The sequence below is a fragment of the Monomorium pharaonis genome, chromosome 10 (assembly GCF_013373865.1).
Source record: "Monomorium pharaonis isolate MP-MQ-018 chromosome 10, ASM1337386v2, whole genome shotgun sequence".
Classification (NCBI taxonomy): domain Eukaryota; kingdom Metazoa; phylum Arthropoda; class Insecta; order Hymenoptera; family Formicidae; genus Monomorium; species Monomorium pharaonis.
Window position 1 is genome coordinate 8,826,751 of NC_050476.1, and position 25,029 is coordinate 8,851,779.

At 35.5% G+C, this 25,029-nt stretch overlaps 1 protein-coding gene across 1 annotated transcript in view; it reads left to right on the plus strand.

The window, feature by feature from the left end:
• The first annotated feature begins 2,101 nt into the window (after window positions 1–2,101).
• The window catches only part of LOC105831444 (peroxidase), a 137,737-nt gene continuing 114,809 nt past the window's right edge, over window positions 2,102–25,029 (plus strand). Inside the window, exon 1 of the mRNA XM_036292740.1 lies at window positions 2,102–2,225. Coding sequence (XP_036148633.1) covers window positions 2,102–2,225 — 124 coding nt within the window. The remainder of the gene's footprint in view (window positions 2,226–25,029) is intronic.

Consider the following 25,029-nt stretch of genomic DNA (forward strand, 5'->3'; position numbering starts at 1 on the left):
TTTTATAGCAAGTTCCAGACGAGTACATAGCATTTTTTAATAGTTTTGCAATAGTTCCAAATCTTTATGCAGGTTTTGTCGACAGTTCCGGTTTTTAGCATTTTTAGGCGATTTGTTTATTAGACGGCTGGCACCGCACTACAAGAGTAAACTACAATTTTATAGCGAGTTCCAGACAACCACACAGCATTCTCCAATATATTTCTGCAATAGTTTCAAAGCTTTTTGTAGGTTTTATCGACAGTTCGTTTGACAAACAATGGTATTTATAAGTAACCTCTTTCTAAACCTCTAAGGATAAGTATTTATACATGTCATGAATTACTGGTTAACAATAGAGCGACATTGTAAGTTGATTTACAAATAAAATATTATATTAAAATTAAATATATTTGACAAATAATATTGTAATTATGTTGGTAATTTAACTTAAACAAATCATATGACTTTTTAATTTAATATAAAAAAGTTTCTCAAAATTAACTTTTACTTTAACTAGAAACAAATTAATCTTAACGTAAATTTAATAGAATTAGTATTTATTTACGTAACTTTTAACATAATAGAATTCATTTCATAATCAATTAAATTTCATTAACTTAGTTAAAAATTAGATTAACTAACCCAACTCTAAAATTTAAAAAATGTCAATTACATTACTAACACATACCTATCAGATACCATAAAATTGGCTGAAGTTTAAATACCATAGCGTAGTATTCATATCTGATAGTGCGAGACAGGATCAAATAAAAAATTGTTTAAAAATGTTTAAAGACCGGAACTGTCGACAAAATCTACAAAAAGCTTTGGAACTATTGCTGAACTATTGAAAAATGCTATGTAATCGTCTGGAACTCGCTATAAAATGGTAGTTTACTTTTTTAGTGCGGTGCCAGCCGTATAATTAAAAAATTGTTTAAATATATTTAATGTAGAATACAGAACTATTGTTAAAATCTATCAAAAACTCTAGAACTATTACGGGTGCAAGTATAACTGCTGTTAAAACGTTCAATTTTTATTAATGAGGTGCCAGGGGAAAATAGCACCTCATATTTTCAAATATCAATTTTTTTTTAATAAATCAACGGAACTATTTCTGAAACTTATCAGGAATTCTATGAAAAAACTTTATGTATATACATAACTTAGTTAGAAAAATAACCCATCAAATTGATATCAAATTAAGAGAGAATTGATATAAATTGCATTGATCAAATCAAATTGATGTCGATTTGATGGTTATTTCTCACTGGAAGGGTTAGAAAGATAAACAGAGACGAACAAAAACAAGGAAGATATGAAAAAATAATATGGGCAAAATATAATAGAGTGTACAAAGAAATAAAAATAGATGAGAAGCTTTTGTATATTTTAGTGGGGTAAAATAAGAGTAGGGAGTTAGTCTATGATAGCGAGATTTAAGTGCGGAAACGAGGCATTAGGGAATAGATATTGGAAAAAGGAAAAAGTGTAGGCTATACAATTTAAAAGTAGAGACTTTAGAACCAATATTAGAAGAATTTACAGAATTGCGAAGACAAAATTTCTCTGTTAGGAAAATGTTATCAGAGGTAGATATAGGTACAAAATGGATGAAAAATGTATTAAAAACGAGAAATGACAAAGAAAAGCGTAAATAGTCATTAAGAGTCCTATGTTATTATGTAATTAAGCTATGTAACCTTTTTTCAAAGGCCGAAATGTTTAAGAAATAAATGAGTTGTATATATGTTATATGCAATAGTAATTTTATGCAGGGTGTAATAACAAATAAAAAAATAACAGTTGGCGCGCGCGAAGCGCGTGCATGTTCTAATCTTACTTTGTAAAAAGGAGATGTTATCATTGTATTGTTGCTGCTTTTCCGCGATGCCGATTGGTTCTCTCACTGCGCTTACTTCGTGTTGCGAAAGTAACAGTCTTTGCAATTAAATTTTGACACCTGTCAAATTTGTATAGATGGTTATCTATACAATTATTATTGTAGTTTATTTTTGTAGTTTTTTTCTAACCATTTTTAATTATTTTAATTTATTTTAATAATTAATTTTGAATTCTTTAATTGTAAATAATTTTGTATTCTTATTTCAGAAAAATGCAAAATCAAAATAATCCCTGGGCAATAGCCTTCTTCATTGCAGTGATTTTGCAAAATAGTTTGTTAGCAATTATAAATACCGAATATGCCACCCTGAAAAAACAAGTTTCATTACATAAAGGTAATTACTATTTCTTTTTTAAATCGAGAATTACAAAGTTTTATATAAATTTAATTAAAATTTAATAAGTTAAATTTAAGTTTTATTAAAATATATTTTTGTAATTTCTTATATTATTGCTATGTATATGCAGAACGTAGTTTAAAAAAAAGACAAAAATAAAGGTCAGTTTACACATATCCGTAACGTGTCAATGCCGTATCAGTACCGTGTCAGTGACATCCGTGACATTTTTGTCACTGAATGATCGTTTCCACGTATCCGTGTAGTTTGCATCCAAATGTAAAACTTAATCCTAAAAAAGTGATTTGTTTGATACTGGATGAACCACAGGTAAATACTGACACTGACGGAAAATTACGGATTTGAGCGGATACATTATGGATATGTATAAATTGACCTTTACTTTTTTATTTACACACATATATGTTATTGTACATAACTTTGTACTGTCATCAAAGTAGCCCATCTGTAGTTAATTGGTTATACCTACTTACTAGTGTATTAAATATCAAAAATATTGGTAATATATACATCAGAATGTTAGTGTACTTTAATGTATGCAATAAAATATGGTAGTTTCTTGGTGTTGTCAAAATAGCCGATTCATATATCATGGTGTTCCAAATTAACCGGAAGTGCCGGCATGTACGTATTCCTCATGAAAAACTGAGTCGAAAATGTCAGTAGCAAAATCTTGAGGGATCAATAGTTTTCAAATGGTAAGCCTTTGAAACTTTCCAACCACAGGCCGTGAAGCTCGCGCTGTCAGGCGCGGCGCAACTAAGCGGCCGGCCGGTCGCTTTGACGAGTATCGTTAAACGGTATGGTACCGAACGAGTATAAATCTGTGAAATCTCTATTAATATTTGTTGCTGTATTCTTAAATCAAATCCAATTTAATTGACAAAAAGTAATATCAGTTGTAAATTCGATAAAACGTCATTTATATCAATAAAAAATATGTGTTTCTGAAATACGTTTTATGTATAAATAAATTAATAAATAAAATTAATATTAATTAAATTATTTAATCAAATAATATTAAAAACATCAGTCGACAACATTTCCAAAACTTTTTTTCAAAAAGTTCTGTCACAAACAGTATTAGAAAACATTTACATTTGAAATTCGCATTTGATGTAAATAAATATTTCATATTTAGGAAATGAAATGAACGAAATTCCGAATTATGATATAAGAGGAAAAGGAAGTAATACTGTGAAGGAATCGACGTAAGTAAATAATAAGTATTATTATTACAAATTACATTTTGAATAATATTTTAGAAACTTTTAGAGTAGGTGTTCGAAATAGTCACCACCCATTTCAATACAAAGCTGAGCACGTCTAATCAAATTTTCTCTCAATCGTTGTACCATTTCAGGCGTAATGGTTGCAAGCGCCTCATCAATTCGATCACTCAGTTCCTGGACAGTATTTTTGCCTGAATTATTGGAGGATGTATCATTGGAGGAACGACACGTTATGTGGTATCAGCATGATGGAGCACCTTCACACTATGCAAGGTGCACACGGGAAATTTTAAATAGAAAATATCCCAATAGATAGATTGGCCGTGGAGGTCCTCGAGCGTGGCCAGCGAGGTCACCAGATCTAACTCCGCTTGATTTTTTCTTATGGGGGACGATAAAAGAATATGTGTATCACATGCCCATAAATTCTGTCCAGGAACTGAGTGATCGAATTGATGAGGCGCTTGCAACCATTACGCCTGAAATGGTACAAAGATCGAGAGAAAATTTGATTAGACGTGCTCAGCTTTGTATTGAAATGGATGGTGGCCATTTCGAATATCTACTCTAAAAGTTTCTAAAATATTATTCAAAATGTAATTTGTAATAATAATACTTATTATTTACTTACGTCGATTCCTTCACAGTATTACTTCCTTTTCCTCTTATATCATAATTCGGAATTTCGTTCATTTCATTTCCTAAATATAAAATATTTATTTACATCAAATGCGAATTTCAAATGTAAATGTTTTCTAATACTGTTTGTGACAGAACTTTTTGAAAAAAAGTTTTGGAAATGTTGTCAACTGATGTTTTTAATATTATTTGATTAAATAATTTAATTAATATTGATTTTATTTATTAATTTATTTAAATACGTTTATACATAAAACATATTTTAGAAATACATATTTTTTATTGATATAAATGACGTTTTATCGAATTTACAACTGATATTACTTTTTGTCAATTAAATTGGATTCGATTTAAGAATACAGCAACAAATATTAATAGAGATTTCACAGATTTATACTCGTTCGGTACCATACCGTTTAGCGATACTCGTCAAAGCGACCGGCCGGCCGCTTAGTTGCGCCGCGCCTGACAGCGCGAGCTTCACGGCCTGTGGTTGGAAAGTTTCAAAGGCTTACCATTTGAAAACTATTGATCCCTCAAGATTTTGCTACTGACATTTTCGACTCAGTTTTTCATGAGGAATACGTACATGCCGGCACCTCCGGTTAATCTAAAACACCCTGTATATACAATACATAATGCATAAACATATACATATACATATACATATACATATACATATACATATACATTGCGACGGCATTTTCCTTGACTCGTCTGCAACTTCGTCGCGATCTCACTTTACGTTACTTTATTTTTCTCAATTGTTGGGCGCTAGGTATGAAGAATCTCACCACACAAAATTCACAAAATAGTTAATCATGACGGCTAATTAATTACCCGGTAGTTCGCTCCTACACAAAATGGTAGAGGGGCGGAATTTTTATACTAAAACGGTCTTTTTCGGAGAGTGGGAGAGGAAGTTCACAATTACTAACGACTCATTTAATAGTAATATAGTAGATCATATATTAATAAGACGTGTAACAATAAAAAATATAACCATATTTAATTGTTCGTAAATTCTCCCGACGAATCGAGACACGCACGCATCCTACTCTCGAAATTTCTTAGAGTGAAAATACTGCCACTCCAATTTTTCGAGTGATTTTTTACTCTTAAGAGTGGCAGTGACAGTATTTTCACTCTTTAAGAGTGAAAAATCACTCAAAAAATTGGAGTGGCAGTATTTTCACTCTAAGAAATTTAGAGAGTACTCGTGATTCTACCCGCGGCTTCATATACTACGCAAAAGTTCCAGTATCTACGCCGAGGTATAGCCCGTAGCGGGTCTTACACAAATCTTCGCGAGGTGGTTACGGCGCCTCGATACAACGGTATCATCTCCGGATACTCGATATATTCGTCCAGGAGACGGATTTCTCGAGATCTCGTCTCAGAACAATGCCCGCCACTCGGGGCCCTCAGTATTCTCAATCCCGGAACACGATTCTCGGAAATCTCACTTTCTCGCGTCGTCCCGGTGTCTCGCAAATCGCAATTTATATTTACAGTATGACTGTCGGCTTGGCGGCTCTTGAGGGGGAGAATTACAGAAAAGGCCTTAGATTATAAGACGGAGTTCGACACGGGCCCTGGATATGTTCGGGTAGCACTCACTTGGACACAGTTCAAATGGACACGGTGCATTTGGACACGGTGCTTTTGGACACGATATCTTGGGCACGGTTCAAATGACTACGGTGCATATGCACACTGTGCATTTGGACACAAAAGAACTTTTATTAAAAATGTACACCAGTTATATGCACACGTAAAATTTGATCACCGGATATTTGCACACGAAGATATGCTCAACATTTGGATATGACACTCAATAAATGAGTGTATACTTCCAACATAAAGTGTGAACACTGAAACGTTCGGGATGTACATTCAACATTTATCGGTTGAAGGTATACACTTAATATTGAGTATGCACTCTTAAACATTGGATTAGAAAATGTTACATAAAAACAAAAGCAAGAAAAGCAAGTTCAACCGAAATTAAAATTAATCTGCATTGATAGAAATGGACATAAAACGAATATCTAACATAAACATTCAATTATAGAATGTTCAGCTGGCTTTGAGTATTAATTTGAGTATTACTTTCAACTTGAATGTTCGCCATCTAATTGAGTGTTAATTTCAGTGTTATTTTTAAATTTAGGATTAACATTGAAATTAACACTCAATTAGATGGCGAACAGTCAAGTTAAGAGTAATAACACTCTAATTAAAAATAAATTAAAGAGCGAAAATTCAAGTTAAGTGTTTACACTGAACTGAGTGTTTACCTCTTGTCCCAAATTATACTCAACTTGAGTATTTCTTTAAGTGTTACTTTTAGTGTTTTTTCCGTAAGGGATTATTCTAAATTTTTTTTATTTTGAGTTCAAATTTATAATCGGCGACCTCAAAACTCCCAAATACCCAAATTGAAATAAATTAACCCACTTTTCAAAAACTTGATGCACCAAATTGTGTCCGCCGTTTTAAATTTTTAAATTTAGATTCCAAATTTATAATTAACACTCCTAAAAACCCCCAGATACTCAAATTGAAATAAATTGGTTTATTATTCATTAATTTGGTCCACCATATCCGCCATCTTAAATTATGAAAATTTTCAAATGACTCCGGACTTGGATTCAACGACCTCAAAAATCTATGTATACAAAATTGTATGAAAAACGCATGTAAGAAAAAAATGTATGGTTTGAATTATTAATAGTCAACAAATACTATTTTAAATTTACTGCTTTTAACTTTATAAATTTATGTTCATTGATATATACTAATAAAAAAATTTATAAACTGGTAATAATTTGTGTATAAAACAGTTTTCAAAAAAGAATTTATGGAAAAAGCGACGATTTTCGCAAATTATGCCATATTGAATTCGCCATGTTAAGAATTGTGTACTTGATCGAAAATAAACTGCAAATATCAATCCCATTATTTTTAGTGATAATAAGCTGTAAGTTATTCAAAATTTATGAATTTTTGTGGAAAAAATACGACATTCGTAAATTTTTGCAATTTAGCTGCCATTTTTTAATGAAAATGACAATTTTGAAATGACAAATTGGAAAAATATATTCTTAAAGTATAATTATTTTATTCACCGATAGTTATAAAAAGAGTTAGAGTTTTATATTTCAATAAAAAAAATTTGTGAAAAGCAGTTTTTACGATTTTTTTCGCATTTTTCTACTTAAGGCGATGCTGAACCTGTTTTGTTTTACCTATATTTTGATTATTTCGAATTCATTAATCTTTTTATTGTATTTACAGAATTAAAAATCCTTCTACACAATCAAAGTACAAAAAAAGTATTTTGTACTTTTTTTTATAAAATGCATAGCTTTCGAGATATATGTAATATAAGAAAATACTTATCGTTCAAATCCAACCGCAAAAGAGAAAAACTGAGTAAAAATGCCTAACTTCCGTCAACGACATCTCAGTGATTATTAACGAAAAATACTTTAACAAATACTTATTTTGTTCGTTATAATGTATACTTTAAGTTTTTGTAAGCGTATAGTCGATTCTATTAAAGCAAATATTAGTTATAAATGTTGTAAGCCGATTACAACTATATCTATCATAATTGCGACACGCATCTTTCGAAAGACATGGCAAGAAGCACCTCTTTCGAAAGACGCACAAGAATCCGCCGCGTTCACGGAAGTCCCGAGCAACTTCCGTGAGATTACAACAGCGCATTCGGAAGCAGTTTGTATTGCCCTAGAAATAGGCCCTACGCTGCAAAATCAAACCGCAAGGCTACCGCGTTCCAATGTCGAAACGCTTAGCCTCGCGGAAGCTACCGACGCCCGGTCACTGGCCACCGAAATTGCGCCAGATAGCATATAAACGCGACCACGCTGTGACCGAGCGGAGAGTATCATAACAACGACCGAGCAAAGTCGCATACCGTAAATCTTATCACGAGTGTTACGTAACATCAACACAGCTGACTGTAAGCGCAAGAGAAAGAAATAAAGACAACGAACAAGCAAGTAAGAAACGTCTTCTTTTCTCTCATATACCGAGCCGAACTTTCACCCTTTGGGTCCTAACCCTTCAGGCAGAACGAATCCCAACTACCGACGGGAAAGAATTCCCGAAACGAGCAAACGCTCACAACAAAATTGGTGGCAGCGATGGGATTCAAGAAGCCGTCAGAAACAAGGGATAGAAAAACAGATAGAAGAAGCTGAAAAGGAACTAACAAAGAACCAGCAAATCCAAAAACTCAAAGGAAGCACAATCCTGCGAGAAGAAGACCAGCCGACAGTAAGACAAGCTGAGACAGCACCATCGTGTTATTCAGTGCGTGAGTGCAAAATCTGTGCTAACGCATCACTACACGGTGCTAAGTGTCCTTGAAGAACGAGCTTCTCTGCCGGGGGACGGAACGACCGACCAGCCTACGAGAGGTGGACCACAACAAGGGGCGACGACTAGACAGACGTGTAGACTACAAGGAAAAGCAGCACATCCTATTACAACGCCGTACGCGCCAGTCCATCCAGCGAGCTGACCTACGACAACCGCCATGCGCGCCGTTCTACTAATGTAAGTCAGAATTGTAACAAATATTTGCGCACTCATTGTAATGTCCTGTGCAAAGGACAACACGACCGAGAAATAATAATACAGCAGAAAATTGACACCGCGCGAAAAAACGAGACAACGCGAAGTTTATCCGCGAAAGAAAACGCTTGTCAAAAAAAAAAAGAAGAGAGATTTTTTTTATACGCGCCACTCAATAATACAGTATCAGCTAGTAAAACTCTGATTCAAGTACGACGCTCTAGCACGTACACACGCGACCGCAATAAGACGCTTAGCCGTGCGTAATCCGACTCCGCCAATAATACTCGGGAGACGACCGCGAGATATACAGCATGCGAGCTGCACACTGTCTCGAATAATTCAAACAAATAATTAATGTCCCATAACGGAGACAGCCCGCGAAACGCAGGGCAGCAGCCTTCGGGAGATACAATAGATTCTCCAGAACACGAGGCAGTAGGCATAGCGGAAACCGCGTTACGCAATATACGAGACGCGACGCAACACGCGCTACGTGTTATAGGCGACCGCGGAACACACGTCGTCACCGAACGGGGAACCACAGCGAACGCACGCGAGTTTAGTTTGATAAGCGCCGAACCTAATACGACGCGTGACTTAGACGGACGAAATCGGACCGACAATCGACTGACATCCAGTCCCACGACAATGGCTCACTCTCCCGCCGAAGCGTCCGGAAATATACCGCGAAATGAAGTCGATGCAGAAATATTACGACTTCATAATTTCCTGCATGAGGAAAATGACCATGCAGAAGAACGACCGGCACAGAGGATAAATCCGAACCTCCCGCCACGAGAAACAATATTATTGCATGTTATGCATGAACTACGCGACCTGAAATTCCAATTAGGTCTAAGTAAAAGAGATCCGGGTTATCAGCGAAGGACGGAAGCACCTCTGAGACCCCAAAATTTTCACGATCACGCCTTAGATTTGTCGTACGGACGATCGAATAACGACATTAGAAATCAGCGCGGATCGACAGTAAATTTTCTGAGTATGAAAAAAGCGCGAAATATGATACCGGACATCAACGGCAAGCAGCGAAACCGCGTCCGCGAATTTATTAGCGCCGGTACATACGCGATGAAAAACATACACCCAGCCGACAAACATACCCTGCTAGAAGCCATCCTATGCACGAAATTTAAAGATAAAGCAATGATGAACTTCTACACGCGCGATGTATACAGCTTCGAACAACTGAAAAGAGAGCTCGAAAATGAGTACCTTTCCAAACGGAGCACCGCACATCTGCAACAAGAGTTTAACTCGCTCAAGCAGAAACCAGCGGAAAGCGCGCAGGAATTCGAACGGCAAGTGGACCTTCTTGCCATGGAACTATATGAGTCCATGGAGGAGGGCAAGAACCACACTATCGAACAACAGCGAGCCTGGGCAATATTAAGGAGCAGGCCCTGTACAACTACCAGATCGGTTTGCACGAAGACATCAAACTCCCTGGTACGCGCCCAGCGATACAAAACGCTGCAGGACGCGATATCCGGCGCCAGTGCCGAAGAAAAAGTAAGAGAACCTAACCAAAATCGGAAGGAAGACCCTCGCACCGCCCCCAAGTACGCACGGAATACTCTGCGATGCGGAAAGTGCGGCAAGAATGGGCATGACGGGCGAGAATGCCGCAGCAGCCGATACGCTAAGCGGTTCGAGTTACTGCGATCAGAGGGACGGCCTCGCGTAAACACAGTGGAACTATACTGTGACCATTGCAAAAAGGCAGGCCACACCCGAAAAGAGTGTTGGTCCCTTCACGGTCGACCCAAGAAAAAGGACGATGATCGCCGGAGCGAAAAGCCTAAAACTATGAAAAGGATAGAAAACGGCAAGCGAGCGAGCAAGGAAATAAAAATGATTAAGCATACCAGACAGCGAGCAGCGACGAGAGCTCGAGCGATGACGCAAGCTCCTCGCGCACAGCTGATGCATATCGTGTGACACACGTGAAGCATGCACGGGGCAGCGACACTGGCCTCGACATGATTACACTGCCCGTACGCGAAGCAGAGCGGGGCAAGATCGAATTCCTGTTTGACACCGGCTCAACCGTGTCATTAATAAAATTAAAAACACTGAAGGGACAAACCAAAATCCGTGATGAACACATCAAATTGACCGGAATAACCGGGCATTCTATTACGACACTAGGAAGAACATCCGTGAACGTGGAAATGCACAACAAGAAAATCAAGCATCCCATGTACAGGGTGCTTCCGCGACCTACACATTCTTAAGTCGGGTTGCCTATTGGGAGGCGCATGCTTTACCGGTAAGGTAATACCGGCAGGATAAGATTAAATCGCAAGTCTAGCGGGGAATGAGGCAAAAGAAATTGAATTTAACATTCTGTTACAATGTATAACTAATAATATGATAAAAATCTATATTTAATGATACAAATATCTGACTTAACCTAATATAAATAAAATTTAATAAATATTTAAAATTATAATTATAAAACATATTAATAATTATAAAACATTTTTTTTAAATATGCCTATATAATGTTTATTTGCTGTAACCAAAATTTTTTAACGCAATCCTGCACATAAAATAGTGTCTTTTGCTTAATTATAAGGAGAGTAATCTCTGACAATAAGTTACGATTTCTATTTTTTATAATTTATTTTCCAAAAATTAATACTTTAATTCGTAAGAAGGCAAATAAGTCTTGGTTCTTTTGTAGAACATGATTAGACCTGCTGGATTGAAAAGATTGTCCACTTGTTTTCATAAAAAAAAAGTCTTTCACAGAGATAATAAAAGAAATCGTAGTCTGGATGTCACTCGAAAATTTTGGAGCGCAAAATGCTGTCACTACGTTTGATTTTTTCTATTCGATATAGATAAGGATCATGTTTGTTAACTGCATTTGACTTTTAATAGACGCTATATGTTGTTTATTCAATTGTTTGTCCCTGCACTCCTTGCACTTCTCGCGTCGTAGCCTCTCGATCGTTTCTGTTTAGACGCTATATGTTGTTTATCCAATTGTTTGTCCCTGCACTTCTCGCGTCGTAGCCTCTCGATCGTTTCTGTTTAGACGCTATATGTTGTTTATCCAATTGTTTGTCCCTGCACTTCTCGCGTCGTAGTCTCTCGATCGTTTCTATTTGACAGACATTAGCGTGAGTCACAGAGATTAAAACGCGTTAAAATTTAAAATATATCATAATGGAACCGGAACAAAATCATTATTCGTTTAGAGAATTAACAGACATGATTCTTATTTACGGCAAGTGTCGAAAAAATCAAAGGCAAGCAGCTGCACTTTACATCCAAAGGTTTCCGGACAGACGACACCCAGACCACGGTTTTTTTCATCGTCTTCATCAACGATTAGAAACAAATGGGCAATTTTATAAATCAAGCAAGCCGATCCATGTTCCACAAAGAAACCAAGGGGCAATTGAAGCTGTTCAACAAGCTCTTGAGGCAAATCCTCATACAAGCACAAGAGCAATTGCCACAGATTTAAATATGCATCATGTTACGGTGCATAAAATAATTAAACATTCGCTGCGTTTGCATCCATTTAAACAACATACAACACACAAACTTAAACCTGGTGATATGCAACGACGTTTAAATTTTTGTGAATGGGTTATTGATCACGTAAGTTTAAATTTTCTATTCTTTTATTATTCTATAAGACCAGACATATTATACCAGATACGTCATTTATCGACTTGCATCGTCAATTTTATACTAAATTATTCAGTTTTTACAGGTAGATTTCAATGACGCTGGAAATGATATCTTTTTAAAAAATATTTTTTGGAGTGATGAAGCAGTTTTCGGAAGTGATGGATGCATAAATCGTCATAATGAACATCACTATGCACAGCACAATCCACACTGTATAAAAGAAACAAATATTCAAGGCAGGTGGACTCTAAATGTGTGGCTTGGAGTCATAGAAAATCACGTCATTGGCCCTGAATTTATCGATGGAAATGTGGATGCACAGTATTATACACAATTTCTTCTCCACCGGCTTGATGAGCTTTTGGAAGATGTTCCACTAGCTAATAGGCTAGATATGATCTTTCAACAAGATGGACATCCCGCCCATACATCTCTTTTGGCGAGAAGAGTATTAAATCAAAAATTTCCTAGAAGATGGATCGGACTTCATGGTCCTCAGGAATGGCCACCACGTTCTCCGGATCTTACGCCTATGGACTTTTTTGTATGGGGCTTTTTAAAAAATAAAATATATCAAACTCTACCAATAAATAAAGAGGATTTAAAAAATAGAATACGCAACGCATGTGCAGAAATCACTCCTGCCATGCTGGATAGAGTAAGAGAAAATTTTATGCGCAGGGTCGCGTTATGTTTAGAAGAAGATGGTGGTTACATTGAGCATTTATTATAAGCTTATTATTATTATATTTTAATATAAAAAATGTTATCCTTGTTTTGTGTTTAAATTAAATTGTATTATTTGTTCAACGTTTATTAATTTTATTATTATGTTATTATCAATATTTATATCATTGAACATATTTTTTATCTGTATTATTGAATTATACTTGAAGAAGTGGTTACATTAAACATTTACTATAAGCATATTTTTAAATAAAAAATATTTAACTTTGTTTTATGAATTTGTTGTATTATTTGTTCAATGGTTTAATGTTTATTAATTTTATTATTACGGTATTATTAATATTTGTATTATTAAACATATCTATACTATTAAACTATTATCTTTCATCTATATTATTGAATTATATTTGAGTAAAAACCGACTGCCCCCCTTGCTTCACCATCGGACTTGCAATCTGAGGTTTTCTACGGAAAATGATTCCTACGAAAAATTTTTGCGTACGAAAGTGATGCTTGCGCGTTCACTGATAATGACAACTAAAAGGTATGTATCAATTAGTAAAAGTTATAGCGCCTCTTTCGTATGCGAAAATTTTTCATATAAATTCGAAAATAGAACTCAGATTGCAAGTCCGACGGTGAGTGAAACAAGGGGAATCGGATTTTACTCAGGAATAGTTTACATAATATAAATAAAAAATACGTTTAATAGTATAGATATGTTTAATAATACAAATATTAATAATGTCGTAATAATTAAATTTATAAACATTAAACAATTAAAATTAATAAACATTAAACAAATAACAACAAATTTATAAAACAAAGTTAAATATTTTTTATTTAAAAATATGCTTATAATAAATGTTTAATGTAACCACTTCTTCTAAATATAATACAATTATGTGCATAAAATTTTCTCTCATTTTATTCAATGTGCAGGAGTAATTTCTGCACATCTTAGAAATTTCATTTTTTTAGAATTTTGTAATTTTTCAGCAATGTTTTATATACTTTATTTTTTAAGAAGTCCCACAAAAAGTTTATAGGTATGAATTCCAAAGAATAATGAGCACTTCTGAAGACCATGCAGTTCGATCTCCCACTCTAATAAAATTTTTGAATTAAACTGATTCTAGCCAAAAACGAAGGGCGGGATATCCATTCTGTTGAAATATCATTTCTAGTTTATTCGCAAGTGGCACGTCTTCAAAAAGTTTATTGAAACGATGGAAAAGAAATTCTGAATAATAAACATGCATCCATATTTTCTTGAACAAATTCGAAGTCGATAATGTGAAACGCTTCTAGCCACGTATTCATAGTCCATCGGTCTTAAATATTTTTTATACGTACAGTATGGATTGCGTATATAGTAACGCAATATGTCAGATTATGCAGCTATTGATTCTAAAAAATACTTTGTCAGAGAATGTTTTTCAAAACTAAATAAATTTTTGGTATCACTGAAATCCATCTGTATAAATTGAACAATTTAATATAAAATTAATAACGCAAGAAGATAGCCGACAATATATTGCAATAAAATATTAGAAAACAAACTTACGTGTTCAATAAACCATTCACAAAAATTTAAGCATTGTGATATATTGTCAGGTATAAATTTTTGTTGTTTAAATGGATGCCAACCTATAAAATATTGTAAAAATGTAAAATTGTTTTACACTTAGAAGAAATTGGTTACATGTCAAACATTTATTATATAAGCGTTTCAAGATAAAAAATATTTTTTGTTCAAATATAATATATTTATCAAATTTTATTAGATTAGATTAGATATTATTATTTAATTAGTAAATATATATTCTACATTATATTATTGAATTTTATACTATAACAAGTTATAAAATTCAATTTCTTTTGCCTCATTCCCCGCTGGACTTGCAATTTAATCTTATCCTGCCGGTATTACCTTACCGGTAAAGCATGCGCCTCCCGATAGACAACCCGACTTAATGATGTGTAGGTCGCGGAAGCACCCTGTACGTCATACGAGATGATGCCCCAATAGAATATGAGGACATACTAGGAGCTGATTTTACAAGAAAAAATAATGTCACATGCAGCTATGGGACTAAAACAATAAGATTAGGCGACACCGAATTCAAGCTGTACCCGTACCGCCACTCTGCAGCCACGGAGCGAGACGATAGTGCAAGTCACAGCAAGTATAAACACCCTAGGAGTCATCAACTCCGAGGAGATGGCACCGGGAGTATTCCTAGGCAGCTGCCTAGTAGAACTGAAAATCACACGTGCCCAATAAGTATTATAAATACAAACGACAAAAAAGTCGATCTACAATTACTTCGTGTCGAAATTGAAGAAATATATATAAACAACGCACCGAATATTCACACAGCGAACGTAATCCGAGATGCATGGAAACAAGAGATACCGATACCTCGCGCAGAGCGCATAATTAAACTACTTCAATTAAAACATTTAAACGAAGAGGAAAAGAAAGCGATCCAAGCACTATGCGAAGAGTTCAGCGACGTCTTCTATCTAAAAGGAGATAAGCTCACATATACAACTCTCGTGGAACACGAGATACACACCAGGACAGAATCTGCGAGCGTGAATGTACGACCATACAGACTGCCCAAAAAACAAAAAACGGAAATAGATAAACAAATCCGTGAAATGCTAGAACAAGGAATAATCCGCCAAAGCAAAAGCCAATGGAACGCACCATTACTGGTCGTCCCGAAAAAACCTGACGCTACAGGAAAACTGAGATTCCGAGTAGTGGTAGATTTCCGAAAACTCAACAAAATTACGATCGGAGACTCTTTCCCGATCCCGAACATAACAGATATATTGGATGAACTCGGAAATGCAAAGTATTTCACCACGCTCGATTTCGCTGCCGGATATCACCAGATATCAGTAACAGAAAAAGATAAGGGGAAGACGGCATTCTCCACACCGTACAAGCATTACGAGTTCAATCAAATGCCGTTCGGATTAAGGAATGCCCCCGCGACGTTCCAACGCCTAATGAACTCAGTTTTAACGGGTTTACAAGGTCTCAAATGTCTAGTATATTTAGACGATATTGTTATTTACGGGCCGAGCCTGAGCGAGCATTACAAACGGCTAGCCGCTGTGTTGACACAGCTGAGAGACAGTAACTTGAAACTCCAGTCGGAGAAGTGCGAGTTCATGCGCAAGGAGGTGAACTACCTAGGCCACGTAATCACCAAGGACGGAATTCTACCCGATCCCAAAAAACTGGACGCCGTGGAGAAATTTCCCACCCCTACAAAAATAAAGGACGTGCAAACGTTTATTGGACTAGCGGGGTACTACCGGAAATTTATTGAAAATTTTTCAAAAATAGCGAAACCCTTAACAATGCTAACAAAAAAAGGGGAAAAATTCGCATGGACGACCACGCAACAAAATGCGTTCAACACACTCAAAATAAAATTAACTACCGCACCGGTATTAAAATATCCGGACTTCAGTGAAGAATTTCTCGTCACTACCGACGCGTCAAATTACGCGGTAGGAGCGGTGTTATCTCAAGGCACCGTCGGCCAAGACCGCCTGCAAAATGTGAACACTGCCAGAAAAACAAATTAAAAGCAAAAACAAAGATGCCTATGGTGATAACGGATACCCCCGAAAAACCATTTGAAAAATGCGCTATGGATATCGTGGGACCATTAACGATAACGACCACAGAAAATAAATATATCTTGACCTTCCAAGATATTCTCACAAAATTCAGCAAGGCGATCCCGATTGAAAGTCAGGACGCAAATACAGTGGCACGAGCATTTGCCACTAAAATAATTTTTGAACACGGAATACCAGAGAAACTACTCACAGACCAAGGTACAAATTTTACAAGTGAAATTTTCAAGAACGTATGCAAATTGCTGAAGATCGAAAAAATGCAAACTACTGCATATCACCCAGAGAGCAACGGAACAGTGGAAAGATCACATCGGACTCTGGCAGAATATTTGCGCCACTACATAAATACCGATCAAACAGATTGGGACGAGTGGCTACCGTACGCTATGTTTACGTACAATACAACACCACATACCGTAACCGGGCTTACCCCCTTTGAATTGATATATGGACATAGAGCGACCCTATCTACAGCCCTAAACCAACCGCCTAAATTGACATATTTCTACAACGACTATACGCAGGAGCTACGAGAAAAATTGCGAGCCTCAAGCAGAATAGCAAAAGAAAAGGCACAAGAAGAAAAACAAAAGGCGAAGAAACAATACGACAAAAACTCAAAGCCAGAAATTTTTAAGGTCGGGGAAAAGGTATTGCTCTACGACGAAACGGTAAGACGCGGCCGATCAAAAAAGTTAGACGCAAAATGAATCGGGCCGTACAAAATAATCGCGAAAAATAATGACGTCAATTATACGATAAAAATGGGACGAAAGACCTTACGCGTACACGCGAACCGATTAAAACTATTCATAGAAGAGTAAAGGACTCACCAAACTGCAGATCCAAGTATAATCCCAAATAATCCAGAGCACAAATTAAAAGGATAAAAACAGTAAGTTCACATTAACACGATATTATAAGGGAACTATGCACCAACGCACTACTAAGCAATTAAAATATACTATATCAAAATAAAAGAAACTACTAAGCAATTAAAACATACTATATTAAGATAAAAGATACTACTAAGCAAAACAAAATTTTTTGTTATAAGCACTACAAGCTAGTACTACACTACACACACAAAAAAAAGGGAGAGAAAGCAAGGCGCCAGTCATTCTTCATTCCCCGCATCGGGAGAAGCATCCCGGACGAAGTACTGCGCTACCCGCACATTAAAATCGGGGTCCATTCCCCCTCAGAATCAGAGGAGACTTCCATCTCTTCTATTAAACGGTCGAAAAAATATAAATTCGGAACCAGTTCTGGTAAATCTGACTCCGACGAACTATCCAACGAAGAGTCAGGAGGCTCATCCTTTCCATCAGACTCCTCCTCACTGGACAAAATGGCCTCGTCTAAAACATCCTCCTCCTTAATCTCCCCATCGTCCATAAGGAACTCTCCCGCATTCTCTACGAAGTCCTCAAAAACTTCAAAAATTTCCCCCTCATCAAGAGCGAAATCGTCCAGCGCGATAACACCTGGAACAGGCGACGGAGGCGGCGACGGCACTAGAAAACGCATATTTATATAATAGTTCTTCGCGACACGCACGGAAGAAAATCAGTCCAAGACTAACTCCATAAAGACTAACGACAGTACGAGAAGACTCAAAACGCTGACATATAAAAAACCAAAGATAGAAGTCTGAGCATCTGAGACGATAACGCACCTTGATCTTGCAGAATAATCACCTGCACGCGCCTCAGCGACGGACTATCAGCCCGACCAGCGTACCACATAGAAAAATTCAAGGACAACCCAGGGATTTATTCTGAGGAAATCGGACCAAATCGAAGCCCATTGGAAATTAGTGATAAGGATGGACATCGCATCACTAGCACCTAGGCTAGAGCATATAACCAAAAGTATAGAACGCACCGACATAATGTGCAAATCATTACTAGCAAATGTAAAAACATGCAAGAATCTGCATGGAATCCTAGACAAGGAACACAATAAGACAAAACATCTGATACACACCATACAGATGATATACAGGACGCCGACAGATAAGCGGCGCGGAATGATAGACGGAGTAGGCTCCATAGCCAAGACACTGTTCGGAACCATGGACGCCGACGACGAGAAAACGATTAACGAATAGCTGACGCTACTAGAGAACAACAACGCAGCAACAAAACACGCCGTAAAAAATCAACTAAAAGTAATCAACGCCACGATAGCCCACGTGGAGACATTGGAACAAACTATCGAAGAAAACGAAAACGCACTGACGACACTCCTAGAGAAAATACAAAACAAAAACCTAATACATAACAGACGTTACGACTTAGACGAACATTTTACAGTTCTTAACGCTCTGACGAACGATCTACTACAAGACGTGTCCGACATTATCGAATATCTAGCATATATAAAAGAGGGAATACTTCACCCTAAAATCGCAAATATAGACCAAATAATGGAAGCCCTCCGTGAGGCTAGTTTAACCTGGCCCCAGGGACTCTACCTTCCTACAGGTATGCGAAATCACGACTGGTTAAAAATAAAAAAATTGATTAACATCAGCGCCTATTGCGACATAAAAAACATGTATACGATACTTAGATTTCCCTTAGCCAGCCTACCGATCTATAAAATTATGCAAATAATAGTGTTGCCGGTGCATAATCACCTAAACATCTCATCTGCAAAAACGACTACAGAATATCTAGCAATAGACGCGAAAAAACAAACGTACATAACTATCAGCGAAAGCGACCTGCGAGGATGTAATAAAATAAATACCGAACATATATGCGAGGCGACGCATGTGATAAATAAGATAAACACGAATGCGATCTGCGAAGTACAAATGTATATACACAATCGCAACCTACACTGTAATATAAACCATACCATAAGCAAACGCGCAATTTGAATTAAGACTCTTGGTTGTACTCCACAGCAAAACCCGAAGAAATTAGCATAAAATGCCTAGACCACCCCGAAGGTAAAGAAATGATAAACAATACCGAGAAAATAATTATAAACAAAGATTGCAAGATAGTTACAACTGAACTAATTATTAAACCACACAAAACTCTCAGTTCTAAAATCCTAGACACATACATGCCTAGGATAAATATTACAATGATACACAAAATTTCTTTAGATAACCACACAGATAGTATACACCTGAGAAAAATTTCTGACAACCCATACGATTTTGGACACCTAAAAATGAGTATAGAAAAAATTAAACAAGAACTGGAGAGTGAGCAAGAGCCGTTCTTCCGGAAAAAACAATTCATATATCCAATGACAACCAGCGGTGTTACCGCCTTAATCATAATAGCCATGATTTACATAATATATACAAAACAAACTAGCAAACCACCAAGGCCTAGCAAAGCAGGTTGTCATCCGAGAACAAAGCTGTAAGCGAAAACATCGCACCCTCTTTTTTTCTTATCTAACGGGGGAGGGATGTTGTAAGCCGATTACAACCATATCTATCATAATTGCGACACGCATCTTTCGAAAGACGTTGCAAGAAGCACCTTTTTCGAAAGACGCACAAGAATCCGCCGCGCTCACGGAAGTCCCGAGTAACTTCCGTGAGATTACAACAGCGCGTTCGGAAGCAGTTCGTATCGCCCTAGAAATAGGCCCTACGCTGCAAAATCAAACCGCAAGGCTACCGTGTTCCGATGTCGAAACGCTTAGCCTCGCGGAAGCTACCAACGCCCGGTCACTGGTCCCCGAAATTGTGCCAGAAACTATCATATATAAGCGCGACCACGCTGTGACCGAGCGGAGAGAAACGTAACAACGACCGAGCAACGTCGCATACCGTAAATCTTATCGCGAGTGATACCTGACACCATCACAGCTAACTGTAAGCGCAAGAGAAAGAAATAAAGACAACGAACAAGCAAGTAAGAAGCGTCTTCTTTTCTCTCATACACCGAGCCGAATCTTTACCCTTTGGGTCCTAACCCTTCAGGCAGGACGAATCCCAACTACCGACGGGAAAGAATTCCCGAAACGAGCAAACGCTCACAACATAAACAAAAATGTAAAAATTGGAATTTTTTGCAAATTTTCGTTATTTCTTGCCATCTTTTTGCTTATTTTTTTATTTTAAAAAATTGTAAAAATTTTTTAAAAATACATCTATATAAATAAAATCTATAAAAATAAAAATGTAAATGTAAGTTTGTTTGTTATCTAAGATCTCCGAAAGTTATTCACCGTTTGCTTTGAAATTTTGACACAACGTTGCATTCGAATACGGGAGTGTTCTTATGGGGATCTGATTTTGGATATATCGGGTGTTTCAAAAATGATGGCCATAATTTGAGTGTAAAAAATAGTTCTTCACTGATATTTTTGAAATTTTGACACAACGTTGTATTGAATTTAGTTAAAAGTACGTGAATAAATGAATATTAAATTTATTACTGGTCGTTTCATAAATGCAAGTCTTTCACTGAGAATGTTTCTTTTAGCCTGTATATGGCAATTTAGAATCAATGGCAGCTTTCAATATGTGTTTAAAAACTTTCAGAAAACTAAGATAAGGAAAAAAAGAAATTTACAGGATGTTAAACTTTAAAAAACTTTCTAATTTAAGAAAAAGGTAAATATGCTGTATAACGCCCCTACCTCCGATTTCCATATAACTTGGTAAATTTGTGTATTTCGGTGCGTAGAACACGAATCTGCAAGGAAAAATTGTCGGTCTCAACTAAGAAAAAAGTTATTAAGCACTAAAGTTGACAGTTGCATGGTTAGGATTTCTGTCATATGGACATGATGTAGACGCATCTGACTATGCGCAAGGACATAAAAGTGCATGAAATTACAACAATGGAGAGAGAGAGAGAGAGAGAGAGAGAGAGAGAGAGAGAGAGAGAGAGAGAGAGAGAGAGAGTGGTAAATATGCGGTATAATTGATAGACTATGAAACCTGTCATACCGATGAAATGTTGCGACTGAACATGGTCCCGTGGCTATATGCACATGCTTCGTGGTTACATGTGCAAACATTTCAATGCGTTCAATTACATGCACTCAAAACAAGGTATTCTCTGCTTAACAAATTTTTTTTTTTTTTTTGTTAAAGCAGAGAATACTTTGTTTTGCATGAAAGTCGCTGCTATTCTGAGATGGAAAATTGTCGTTCAACTTTCGTTTTTTTTAAATAAAGTTTTAAAGTTTTATAATGTTGGTAAGTAAGAAATTGATAATTTGTGATTAAACGCATACGAGTTTGACGAGGACTTTTACGCATGCGCAAAAGTCTATTGCGGCTTACTTCAATCTTAAATACTGTGAAGATATTTAAACTCCTCGTCAAACTCGTCAGTGTATGCGCTTAATCACAAATTATCAATTTCTTACTTACCAACATTATGAAACTTTAAAACTTTATTTTAAAAAAACAAAAGATGAACGACGATTTCCCTTCTCAGAATAGCAGCGATTTTCATGCAAAACAAAATATTCTCTGCTTTAACAAAAAAAAAACATTTGTTAAAGCAGAGAATACTTTGTTTTGAGTGCATGTAATTGAACGCATTAAAATGTTTGCACATGTAGCCACGGAGCATGTGCATATGGCCACGGGACCATGTTCAGTCGCAACATTTCATCGGTATGATAGGTTTCATAGTCTATCAATTATATCGCATATTTACCACACTCTCTCTCTCTCTCTCTCTCTCTCTCTTTCTCTCTCTCTCCATTGTTGTAATTTCATGCACTTTTATGTCCTTGCGCATAGTCAGATGTGTCTACATCATGTCCATATGACAGAAATCCTAACCATGCAACTGTCAACTTTAGTGCTTAATAACTTTTTTCTTAGTTGAGACCGACAATTTTTCCTTGCATATTCGTGTTCTACGCACCGAAATACACAAATTTACCAAGTTATATAGAAATCGGAGGTAGGGGCGTTATACAGCATATTTACCAAGAAAAATTAATACTATATGTTAGACAGACAGTACACCGTACTTTCCTAAATAGATGAATTGTCTTTCAAATTTTAGCAATATTAATAATATATGTTAGAAGTAAAAAAAGGATTTTTCCATTCCTACAGCGTGCGCACGTGAAAAAATACACTGGCGCAAAAAAAAAACGAGACAAAAATTTTGACCGATTTTTAGGCAATTTTCAAAGTAATGCAACTTTGCGAAAAATCATCCAAATTATATGCACTTCTTTTTAAATTAAAGGGCAAAGACTCTACTTTAAGAATCCCTAAGCGAAAATTTGATTTGTTAAGTGCGAACCTTTTGTATCGCATGAAAACCAAACATGTTTTTTTTAATTAAAAAAAGTAAAAGTTTGTTATCATTTTTCACAAGTTTCTCGTTAAAATTTGGCTAATATTAATAAAGATTCTTAAAGTTCATTCTTTTCTAAGCAATTTAAAAAAAAATACATGTCGATACGATGTTTTTTGTTGATTGCACACGAGTTTGAAATTTGCACTGCATTTTATGGTATTTTAGCAAATAAATACGGTATTTTTTGAATATCATGAATTTTGAGTATCAATATGATATTGCACATTGATTTTATTCGTGTTGAACTCCATCATACCGCTGTCATCAAAGTGACCTGATCTGCACCACGTGGAGAATGACGATCGGATTTTGTACATCAGATCACTTTGATGATTGAGTTCAACACGAATAAAATCAATGTGCAATATCATATTGATACTCAAAATTCATGATATTCAAAAAATACCGTATTTATTTGCTAAAATACCCTAAAATGCAGTGCAAATTTCAAACTTGTGTGCAATCAACAAAAAACATCGTATCGACATGTATTTTTTTTTAAATTGCTTAGAAAAGAATGAACTTTAAGAATCTTTATTAATATTAGCCAAATTTTAACGAGAAACTTGTGAAAAATGATAACAAACTTTTACTTTTTTTAATTAAAAAAAACATGTTTGGTTTTCATGCGATACAAAGGGTTCGCACTTAACAAATCAAACTTTCGCCTAGAGATAAAGTAGAGTCTTTGCCCTTTAATTTAAAAAAAAGTATAAAAAAACACATGTAATTTGGATGATTTTTCGCAAAGTTGCATTACTTTGAAAATTGCCTAAAAATCGGTCAAAATTTTTGTCTCGTTTTTTTTGCGCCAGTGTATTTTTTCACGTGCGCACGCTATAGGAATGGAAAAATCCTTTTTTTACTTCTAACATATATTATTAATATTGATAAAATTTGAAAGACGATTCATCTATTTAGGAAAGTACGGTGTACTGTCTGTCTAACATATAGTATTAATTTTTCTTAAATTAGAAAGTTTTTTAAAGTTTAACATCCTGTAAATTTTTTTTTCTTATCTTAGTTTTCTGAAAGTTTTTAAACACATATTGAAAGCTGCCATTGATTCTAAATTGCCATATATAGGCTAAAAGAAACATTCTCAAGTGAAAGGCCTGCATTTATGAAACGACCAGTAATAAATTTAATATTCATTTATTCACGTACTTTTAACTAAATCAATACAACGTTGTGTCAAAATTTCAAAAATACCAGTGAAGAACTATTTTTTACACTCAAATTGTGGCCATTATTTTTAAACAATTCAATAATTTTTAATTTCAGCCAAATATGTTTAATTATATTTTTATTTTAATATTATAATAGTCATCTAAAAGATACGATGTTATCATATTTTTTAACAATAATATAAAAAAATTTTATTTTCTTGGTTTAATGATATTTGTTATTTCAATTCCGGTATATCTTTTTTTAACTCATAAAAACTATTATTGAATAAATTTCAATATATTTTTCTTGATCTGAAACTATACAAAATGTTTTCACGTATGCAAATTACTTATGTTTGCTTAAGATTTTATCAAATTTTTAAAACAAGTAAATAATCATTAGGCTCTAACGAATTAAATTAAACAAAAGGAGTGATACCAAATGAGTTACTTGTATGTGTAACAATAACTATATTCTTAATTAAATTCAGTTATATTATTTATTTGCCTTACACCATTTCGAACTATTTTGATAGATTTTTGGTGATTATATTTTTACTTGATGTAATTTTACGTTGAATTTAATGACTTTTTATTTGGACATTATAATTAGACAAAGCCTTTATTGGGATGTATCCCAATAAAACAGTTACGTGACATCCACATGGAATCTACGTGATTTATATGGATTACGCAGGTTTTTCCACAAGTTATCCACGTGGATGCCATGTTCTTTTTTCATCATTGCATCGAATTCTTTTATTCTTAAAATATCTATTAAATTTTCTGT